General features: G+C 34.2%; 1 protein-coding gene across 1 annotated transcript in view; it reads right to left on the reverse strand.

Annotated features, from left to right (window-relative positions):
- Window positions 1-379: 379 nt before the first annotated feature.
- LOC106878847 (laminin subunit alpha) overlaps window positions 380-11,685 on the reverse strand; it is a 249,900-nt gene continuing 238,594 nt past the window's right edge. Inside the window, exons 73-77 of the mRNA XM_052970907.1 lie at window positions 10,239-10,398; window positions 7,138-7,265; window positions 5,108-5,207; window positions 2,474-2,596; window positions 380-734 (exon numbers count right to left, since the gene is read on the reverse strand). Of these exons, the coding sequence (XP_052826867.1) occupies window positions 592-734; window positions 2,474-2,596; window positions 5,108-5,207; window positions 7,138-7,265; window positions 10,239-10,398 (654 nt within the window). The 3' untranslated portion in view covers window positions 380-591. The remainder of the gene's footprint in view (window positions 735-2,473; window positions 2,597-5,107; window positions 5,208-7,137; window positions 7,266-10,238; window positions 10,399-11,685) is intronic.

Here is an 11,685-nt window from a genome sequence, read left to right on the forward strand (position 1 = left end):
TATATATATATATATATATATATATAATTTTATATATATATTATATTATATTATATAATTATATATATACACATATAATTATATATATATAATTATGTGCTGATAATACTGGACTGATTTTGTACTTCACCTTAAGTACTTAATTCAACCGAATCTTAATTATTTCTTATATATATACGTACCCAGATATGCACCTATATATACAGGTAGATGCAGGTATGCACATATTTGTACGTATATATGCATATACTCATTTATTATTTGTTATATATACATATACATATTTATCCCTCTCCTACCACTCCTAACTAAAATTAAAGGAAAACTAAGGAGTTGCAAGTGAACTAATGGACCCTGTGTATAGATTTCTTGGAAGCCATTTTCATGTTTCTTATTTTAATTTGTTTATTACTATAATACATAAGCACATCATTGTCACGTAAAATAAACTAGAACCAACTCTGTAAATAAAGAAATCTGTAAATGAAGCCCGTTTGGATATTCCATAATAACAAAGTTAGAAGCATTTCACTGGAAAATGAAAATGCTTGATGAGTTAGAATCAGGTGGTTTTTCACTGGCTAGGCCATTCTAGATAGTGGGACATGAACCCAATTGAACATCTCCATTGGGTGTGCCAGCATGTAATGGATACTCCTGACTATTGATCTTTAGATTTCTGATACATCCAATATAAGGTTCTGCTGACTGTACTCCAGGAGTGACAGCAGGATCTGAAAGAGAAAGTAAACATAATTAATTTAACATTAATTTCACAGATGGAAATCAAAATCAGTGCATTCTCAATAATTAGCTGATCCATCTTTTGTCAAAGAAATGAACTGTAAGGTTTACTTATAAAGTTTTGACTTTGTAGAAGTCCACAAGATTATTCATCTTCCCAACAACAACTTTGGTCACTCCTTTTTAAATCAAAACCTCAACCATTCATGAACCAACTTATAAAATCAATCACAAATAACTAAGTACCTATGACGTCTGAAAACAGTTTCACCGCCGCTGCCGCCGTCGCCACCACCACCTTCACCATTTGACATCCGTTTTCCATACTGGAATGGGTTAGATGGTTTGACTGGAGCTGATAAGACGGATAGCTACACCAGGCTCCAGTTGTCTGTTTTGGCATGGTTTCTACAGCTGGATGCCCTTCCTAATGCCATCTACTTTACAGAGTGTATTGGGCATCTTTTATATGTCACCAGCATGCTTCCTGATATTCACCAACACTACTCTTGGCATGCCAATACAACCTTTTTCCTTTATGGCTCTTTTAATGTTCACTTTTCTATTCTTTGTGTTCTATTTTGTGTACTGTGCATGTACTTTTGACTTTCTTGCTGTATTTCTTTATTTGATTTATGGCTGCTTTCTCCCCACTTTTACACTTTTCTGACCAAATTGTAGCACTGTATACAATAAGCTCATTATTATTATAATTAAGAACTTACTTTAAAAATTTTTTAAGCTCAGTAGACAGATAGGCTCTAAATCAATGGTTCATACACTTTTTAACACCCCTAAGAAATATTTTATGATTTTCATATTCCCCACAAAAGTAGTATCCCACATTTGAAGATGAAAAAGTCAACTATCTCTAATAACTAATTTATTTAAATTAAGCCACAAACAATACTGAGTGTGAATAAATTAATCTTAAAAAATAAACTTCTGACTTGTGTCATAATATACAAACATAAATTGAGCATGAGAATCAATGAATTCTTTGTTCCCGTTTCTCGTTCATGACTTCATCAAACATAAAACAAATCCTTGGTACAATAGTGTATAGTTGACAAAATGAATGACTCTGATAGTTATTTTCCAATTTAATGATTAAATATTTACAAATTGTGAGGCACAATATGATTTATAAATGTCTAATAATTTAAGTGGAAGATAATCATCAGAAAAGCTATTCATTCATTCATTCACACACACACAGATAGGATAAAACTGGAGATTTAGTTTATCTTTTTATTATTGCTTGTAGGCATAACATGCTAACGTTTCTTATATCTTTATTGCCCACATGGGGCTAAACATAGAGGGGACAAACAAGGACAGACAAAGGGATTAAGTAAATTACATTGACCCCAGTGCATAACTGGTACTTAATTTATTGACCCCCGAAAGGATGAAAGGCAAAGTCAACCTCGGCGGAAGTTGAACTCATAAATGATAAGATAAGCTAAATCGCCTCCAGTTTTATTCTACTCTCAGATATACATTCCATATATTATTCAAATGTATATAGTACAACAGGATTCTTTCAGCTTCCATTTTCCAAATACACTCTCAAGGCCTTGATTAAGCTGGGGCTATAATAAAAAGCACTTTCGCAAGGTTTCAAACAGTGGGATTGGACTCAGAACCACAAGGTTACAAAACAAACTTCTTAACCACACAGTTATATCAAAAATAAATAAAATAAATCAAGAAATTGTCCTCTTACTTGGTACACCTCCAATGTAGAGGGGATCATTAGTCTTTGTCTCACTAATACCTTGTATACCAAATCCTTCAACTCTTTTGAAGTCATTCATACCTAAAGTAAGGTAGTGCTTAAACTTTGACACTACAGAAGAGAAATCAAAATTAGAATTAGATAAATAGAAACTGTAAAAAATAACAGAATGAAATAAAGTATCAGAATAAAAGTGAAGTTGTGGCCTTTAATTTAAATTAGATATTTCAAAGTAAAAAATTTCTACTTGGAGCACTGAGTGATCACCAGGCTATTTTATTTGGTAACATTCATATACACACATGTATGGTGTGCTGCTTGCATAATTTCCTGTAACTCTCTGTCACAAACGAATTCTATTATTCAATTTGAATTGGGAGCTTGAGTTTTCATGAATCTTTCACTGGCTGATTACACAACCATAGACACTGCTACTGTGGATGCATTGCAGTTACTCTTTTGATTGAGCTTGGTGATACTGATTGTTGATCTTCTCTGCTCAGTATCAATGCAAGAAGTACCACTGGCTCAGTTGAGCTCTTCTGCTTCCTCTTCGCAATCCACTATGCTGCAGTCCTGAAACTCCACTATATCCCTGGCAAGGTGCCTTGCCAAAGGGCAGCCTGTAGCTATGCAGTGCACAGTTGTCACAGTATTTTCAAGATACCCACATAATGTATACATACACACTCTAATGTACACACATGTTATGTTTGTCTGGTCTTCTGTGCGAGTTTTAAAACCTAAAACATCTTTTAAACATTTACATTACTTGTGGTGGGGTTATATGTATTCAGAGAATATTTGCACACACACACACATCTATCTATATATATATTGATTGAAGTGTATCCATTACGGCTGATCATACGAAGTGATTTCACACTAAGGGTTCAACAAAATGTTAGGTAACAGTCCAAGATCCTGGGCTCTTCAGCTATGGAATGAAATAGAGTGACTGCTCTCTATTGCTAGAGGTGAATGGACACATCTGGTTTGTGGTTTCTTTGAAAAAGACGATGAAATGAATCTAACACTGTTTAAGTTAAGAGTTATGTCCCTTGGTACCAAACCACCACCCCCATCTCTCGGGGTATTGCAAGGCAACAAGGGTTTCCTAGAAAAGAGTGTTTAGGAAATGAGGGAAGGGCAAGGGCAAAGGCAGTATATGCATCTGTGTTCATTAATGTATTTTTAAAAAATTTGATGTTTTGGTTAAAACCTTTGGTTAAATTCTTTAGGGCATTTATGTATGCATGGAGTGTTTGCAGAGGTACAATATGTGTGGGGGATTATATTGGGGGTGGTGAAAAAGGGTCTGTTGGGTGGATGTCTGCTGTGTTAGGGTGTGTGCATTTGTAAGTGTGTTTATGTATGTTCTGATCAAACTCTTTGCCGGATTCCCAGGCATTGGTGGTGGGAGGGCTGAAGGTGGGGGACTGTATCCAGTCAAGCCACACGGACACGATGTGATTTCTCATATATAGATATCTATGAGATACCTATCTACATCTATGTAAATACATACATCTATGTATACATATATATATATACATACACACATATATATATCATATGTTGTCTTTGACAGGATAATCCATTATATATATATATATATATATATATATATATATAGTATGCACACATATCACACACTCAACATGTGTTTGAAAAGTTGAATAAGGTGGTGCCTTGTTTACGAGCTACTCCAGTATGGACATAACCATGGCAGATGAAACAAACTAAAGATATATGAAGTACGAACAGCATGACATTTTCGTCAAGCATTATCCCATTTTCAAATAATAACTGTCTCTACTTTAGGCTCAAGGCCAATAATTTTTAGTGAAGGTGGCTAGTCAACCATGAACCTTCATATTTTACTAGTACTTTATTTTATCAACCCTGGAAAGACAAGAAGCAAAACTGGGCTCAGCAGGATTTGAACTCATAGAATAAAGAGCATACAAAAATACCACAAGGATTTTCTGCCAACAGTGTAATGATTTTGCCAGATTACTTTATTTCATACAGTATTTATTTGATACTGTAGTTAGGATTTGAGACTGAATCCCTGGAGAGGCAGTCAGACAATACAAGCAAACCACCATAGTTTCATGCAATTGGTGTATTAACTGACCAGTCACCATGAAGCAATTGTTTGGAGAGGTTTGATAAGCATTCTAGAATTTGATTTCTGGTCCCCAATAAAAACTGTTTGGCATGCATTTTTACCAACCAGATGACCCAGGAAATGGCTAAAACAGATAGCACAGACAGATGATGGGAATTTCCATCACCGTGAATATAGCACAATTGTTTCTAGTTATGTTGGGCAAGCCATATCAATAACTTACAGTAAACTCCAAGCAGTATCTCTCTCCTAGTATGTAATTATTGCTGTTATCTATAAAAGGCCAATGCAGTTTGTCTTTATGTGTAATAATAAAATCTTCTGTTAAATGTTTGTAGGAATATTTCATTTACTTCATTTACTTCTACGCATAGCCCAAGAGACATATTTTCATTCATCAAGTTTACAAGTCACCACCACAGACCAGCCCACAACCATAGGCCACAACATTTCTATTGCTTTCAAAAGATAATGGTAATAGAACTTACTTTCAACCTTATACATTTTGCCATTACAAATGGTCATATTGTGTGCTGAATCTATTTTGACAGTGAATTCATTACCTTCATTATTAGCAGTAGCATAAACCTGAAAAAGGTTAAGGAAAATAATATTTAATAAAGTCAGGAATATATACAGACACATACAGATATATAAAGATATATATATATATATATATTCTCTGTATACTGGTATAGATTGTTAGTTTTTCCAGAAGTCTGATACAAAAATCCCTTTGTAAGTTCTCAAAAATTATCACCTTCTTTGCTAAACAGAGCCCGCATTATATGCCATTATATACCATTACTGATATTATATACCAACATCTACCATTAGAGATATTATAAACCAATACACACTGTTACATATATCATACAGCATTATCTACATATTCATATTACACCGTAACACGATTTTTTTGTCCTTGGGTAGCAACTGTTATTTGCTATTTGCTTACCTCCAGAAAGTATGAAAAATGACTAATATTTCCTTCAAATTTTGCTTTTGCTACATTCATTCAAACCCCAAAGACTCCCTCTCAACACATGTCTTTGATGATCTCCCACTATTCCTGCTCATGATCAGAGATGCACATATTGTCAGTCACTAAGGGACATGTTCAAGTGGTTATGGTCAAGCAACTGATAAGCAAATCTGTGGTATTGAGCAGAATATTTACAATAATGATATTTCTGCTTGAGCAGCTCAATGCTGAACCCGAATGTCTGAAATGTAATGGAAAATAGGTCAGTTTCAAAACATTGATGTCCAGGTCACAAAAGAATAGTAGTCATTTCCTTTGATTTCTAGATAGAAGCAAATAGGAAATAACACTTACTGACTAAACAGAAAAAAAAAATTACAGTTTAATTAAATAACGTTGTTATTTAATATTTTTTACTGTAGATATCACACATCAGTATATCCCATCACAAATATCATCGCAATGTACACTGTTATTGATATTAAAAAAAAAGAAAGATCAAAAGCCCTTCCTGAGCCTTAGGCTCAGGGTTGGATTTAGGCCTATAGAGGCCCTAAACACTTAAAAGATTTTGGTGCCCCTTCACAATATAACAATATTAAACCATAAAATTAATTTTTATTTTTGTATACTTCCACTTCATTTATATTTGAAAAGTTTTCTACTTTTTTAATTGCAATTCACCTCATGTAACACATCTACTTCTACGCTCAGTAGAGATAAGGCATCCCAAATATCACTTTAGCAAGTTTAAAGTGATTGGTTTTTTGCAATAAACCATTTACCATTTCTGTGGTGCCCTCCTTCCCTTGATTCCCTAAGCACATGCTTATTTTGCTTAATAGTTAATCCAGTGTTGCGTAGGCTCATAAGGCTGGTTTCCTGGATTCTGTGGTGCATATATTTCCACTTGGATGGGATGCTAGTCTGTCACAGGATTACTCATTTTTGTCAAATGAGTGAACTGGAGCAAAGTGAAACGAAATGGTTTTACCCAAGAACAAACACATCACCCAGTTCAGGAACCGAAACCACAATCTTATGATCAGGACTGCAACACCCTAACTACTAAGCCATGTGCCTCCATGTTATTGATATTATATACCAATATATGCCACTATTGATATACCAATATATATCATTATACCAATATGTACCATAACATATCATACAACTTTACAGATATTATATACTAAAATAAACTGTTATATACCAAAATACATCATTAATGATATTATATACCAATAAATATCACTACTGACATTATATACAAATATACACCATTACAGTATTATATACCAATATTTAAATACATCATTACAGATATTATATACCAATATACAATATTAATGATATTATATACCAATATATATAGCATTACAATATTTCATTAATTTCTTCAAACATCTTAATTTTAAGGAACAATTGCTGAAATACTTAGAGTTTGATTATAAGGAATATTGTCAGAGAAGGGTTAACAAATCAGTTGAAAATAAATAGAAATGAAATGGAGAAAGTAAAAAATTAACATACATTTCCATTTTTAATTCCAATTACTAAATATTCTTTGGTAGCATGAACAGCGAAAAGAACACCATTAATAGTCCGAGGTCGTATTTCAAAGGAAACTGTCAGATCATTTCCAACGTAGAACTTGTCCACTGCAAATGAAAAAGGAATAAACATTTAAAATAGTAAAAGACATATTGTAGTGCTCTCTCTCCCTCTCTCTCAATGAGATGACCCTCTACATGGTGATTCACCTGCTAGAAATAGCAGCCATATGGCTACTGAATCACATATAACTACTTCAATAATGGAAAGACTCATTGGATGATATTATCCGAGAAACACTATTTTAGGTAAAAAACAAGATTAATTATTGAAACTGGAATGTCCTTGATCATAAGCCTGCTTGATCAGTACTAACCTAAGGTTAAACAACAACAACAACAACAAAAATGAAGACAGCAACAACTAAACTATGTGGCTAAGAAGCTTGTTTTGCAATAATACAGCCTTCAGATTGATCATATTCCACAGCCCTTTGGGCAAGTGTGTTTTCTACAACAGCCTTGAGAGCAGAGTAATTGTACTGAACCTACCACACGTACATGAATGCATACACACACACACACACACACACGTATGTATGTATGGTGTAGGTATGGTGTGGTAGCTGAGAAGCTTCTTTCGAAACCATGTGGGCTCAGGTTCATACTCACTGCATAACACACTGGACAAGGGCCTTCTACTCTACTCTGTCTATATACTACTACTACTACTACTACTAATAATAATAATAATATTTTCTACTGGAAGCACTGTAATGCATCTTATGGCTGTGCCAGTAACCTGCATGGTGAAGAATCCTACATTGGGGAGTGGTATCAACTACAGTAGGGCAGCTGACTGCTTATTGTGATCATTCGTCTTTTGGTTTCCTTTAGCTTTGCTCTCTATTATAAACCCAGTGAACATTCATATATTTCCAATTTCAAAGAAATTTGAACAATAGATATAAGATATGAGTTAAAAAAGATTCCCAACAATTCAACTTCTCTGGTTGACTTTAAGACCCCCACTAATAGGGGCCTTAACTCCCACATTTTAGAGCGCCATGTGCTCTAATTTTCAGGAGCAAAAACTTTTGAATAGGTTTTATAAGATTTGGATTTTGGAATCTGGGCAGAGTAGTATGGGATAAATATGTCATGATTATAATTTTTGTTAGGGTGTGAAAAGAGGGAAAGAACCCTCATTAAAATTCTTTATCTGCAATTTTGATGAAATTCGAATCATAGGTATTCCAGTTCATTAGAGAAAATATGAAAGAAAAGTCTAATTCTTTAATTCCATGTGACACGGGCAATGCCAGGTATCTCTGCTAGTTGATCAATAAAGTTTATTAATTGATGCATCAAATACACTTTATAACATATCAAGGTTCATCAGAAAATTCAGATAAGATGACAGACATTACACAACTCAAGCTTGAAAGCAACAAATGTTGCTTATTATGCAATAATCAAGTCTGTAAATGAAAGGAATGGAAGAAGTAGTCAAGAACTACAGATGTTTCAAAAGGGTGCATATTATGTAACATTACAAATGTTTCAGTCACCTGATGTCCTTTTCATCAGCTGCATGTGGCTATTTTGTTGGAAATCATTTGCCATAAGTGCCCCTTTTGAAACAGCTGTAGTGCTTGACTACTTCTATTCCTTTATCTTTGTGCATACATACACACACATATTAATGCTAATGCTAATGGTATGTGCACATACACACATACCCCTACTCTTTCACATTTGAATCTCTCTCTCTCTCTCTCTCTCTCTCTCTCTCTCTCTCTCTCTCTATCTATCTCTCAACTTCTTTATCATACACTTTTACAATCCCAGATATTTTAAAGCACAGGAATCTATCATTATCCCTTTAATATAATAGATGACAAGCAGAAGTGGCTTTACTAGCTAAGGTGACTGAGGCAAGCAGAATTATGTGTCTTGTAGTAGTAGTAGTAGTAGTAGTAGTAGTAGTAGTAGTAGTAGTAGGAGGAGGAGGAGGAGGAGGATTTAATTTCTGACAACACAAGCAAAGCAGAGCTCAGAAAGTTGCATCATTGTCAATTATTTGACCTGCTAGAAATTGTAGCTAACACACACTCAAAACATAATGTAGTACTGGATAGTTAACTTTCAAGAAGCGAAAGGAATAGTCATGGTGGTTGATTACTTTGGTCATCGGTCCCCTTGATCACTGTCACCACTACCACCCACTCATCACTGCTGTTGCCATTACATTGGGAAATACTTATGCAGCTCAGAGAACAGGCAGTCTTTCCATGTTGAGCTGCTACTTCTCAGCATTGAGAGGTCATAAGCAATTAGAATATCACAGGAAAGAATTGCCAGACAGATTCTTCAAGCTGAACCATCCAAGAAGGAGAAATAGGAGTAGACCAAGAACAAAATGGTTAGATAATGTCCATAGTCTCAGTTGGTCACACTTGGGAATCCAATCAGAAAGTTTAATTATTGTTGCTTCTGATAGGACTTTATGGAGAAGGTGTCTGAGGACTCTACTCCCATAAATAGTGGGCAGAGAAGATGGATGGGATGGAATGGGAATGTGAAAGAGAAAAATCTTAACTTGATGAGAACCCAAGGTTAAAAAATTAAGGCTGTTCATCATTTTTATAGGTGCTGGCATGGCTGTGTGGTAAGAAGCTTGCTTCCCAATCACATGGTACTGGGTTCAGTCCCACTGCATAGTATCTTGGGCAAGTGTCTTCTACTATAGCCTTGGGCTGACCAAAGCCTTGTGAGAAGATTTGGTAGATGGAAACTGTATATATATATACATATATATATATATATGCATATATTTATGTGTATGTGTCTGTGTTTGCCCCTCTACCATCACTTGACAACTGATGCTGGTGTGTTTAGGTCCCTATAACTTAGTAGTTCTGTAAAAGAAACTGATAGAATAAGTACTAAGCTTCCAAAGAATAAGTCTTGGGGTCGATTTCTTTGACTAAAATCCCTTTAAGGTGGTGCTCCAGCATGGCTGCTGTCAAATGACTGAGACAGTTAAAAGAATAAAAGAAAGAATAATTATTTACTTACAAAGTTTAATATGACCTCCTCTCGCACCAATGAAAACACCATCTTCATCTTTGTCATAGCATGGTTTCACAGATTGCTTCTTACCAAAGTTAGTTTCAGAAATAAGTTTTTTGTTCATCTTTAAGCTTTTTATACAACCAATGAACTGATGGCTTGATATCTGCAATAAATTAATACATGAATATATAGATGTATGCAAGATGTGTGTGCATGGCATAGGTATGTTTATGCTACTGCATAGCCCATTGGCATGTGCGTCTACTAAAACCCTGGCCTTATGAGTGGAGTGGATTTGCTAGATATAAACATGGAAACTGAAAGAAGCTCATCTATACACACATAATTTGGTTATTAGGATTCATTAAAATCAAGGCACATCAACATTTATGATGCCAAGTATGATTAGATATGATAACATACAGCTCACAGTGAGGTAAACAACATTGAATACATCAAATATTCAAAGTATTCAATACTGCTTGGTGCTCACATTTTGTTATTTTCCTTGATTGGGTGATCTACCAGCGCAAATCAGTCAACATTGTTGACTGAATTTTACATAAATCTATTATTTTATAAGTTGTTCAGAGTTTCCTCTCTTAGGTACATTGACAAAAGTAAAAAAACTCAAAACATCAAAGTCTGGGATTCCTGATAGATGGTGACACTGAACAAACCAGGTGTTTTTACCACAAGGTACATATTTTCTCCACAGTAACTGCAGTGAATTTGCCTTTTAGCAGTTGAAATATGTCACAAACATATTTTAACTAACCTAAATATTGATATATTATATATATGTGTGTATATATATATATATATATATATATATATATATATATATATATATACAAGGAGAAAAACAGGCATAAGGAATATATCTATATGAAATGTATAAAAATCTTGCAAATTGTAAATGCAATTTTTCATATAAATACATTCTGTACATCTGTTATTGTTTGTCTGTCTTTTTACTTTCATATCCACTTGATGATGATTGTTCTTACAGCTGACTCTCTTCCCTCCCACTACTTAACATCACTAAAGAAGTTGTGAGTTTAAGATTCAGATTTATCTGAGCACTACATGGTGACTCACTATACCATGCTTACACAAGCATTTGATTGATTGACTGATTAAAGAAAGAAAGATAAACAGATGGGCACACACACATACTTGCATATATATTTATTCCATAACCATCAATTTGACAAAATATGTATTCTGTTTTGCCATATGCATTGATGGATTAAATATTTTTCCACTCACACACTTATATTGAATACTTTATTCCTAGGTGGCTAAACATAGCTTCCTTCTGAACTTGTCACCCTCTGGGATAATATATGTGTGTGTGTGTGTATATATCTATCTATCTATCTATCTATCTATCTATCTATCTATCTATCTATCTATCTATCTATCTATCTATCTATCTATCTATATA

This window comes from Octopus bimaculoides, chromosome 9, assembly GCF_001194135.2.
Source record: "Octopus bimaculoides isolate UCB-OBI-ISO-001 chromosome 9, ASM119413v2, whole genome shotgun sequence".
NCBI lineage: Eukaryota > Metazoa > Mollusca > Cephalopoda > Octopoda > Octopodidae > Octopus > Octopus bimaculoides.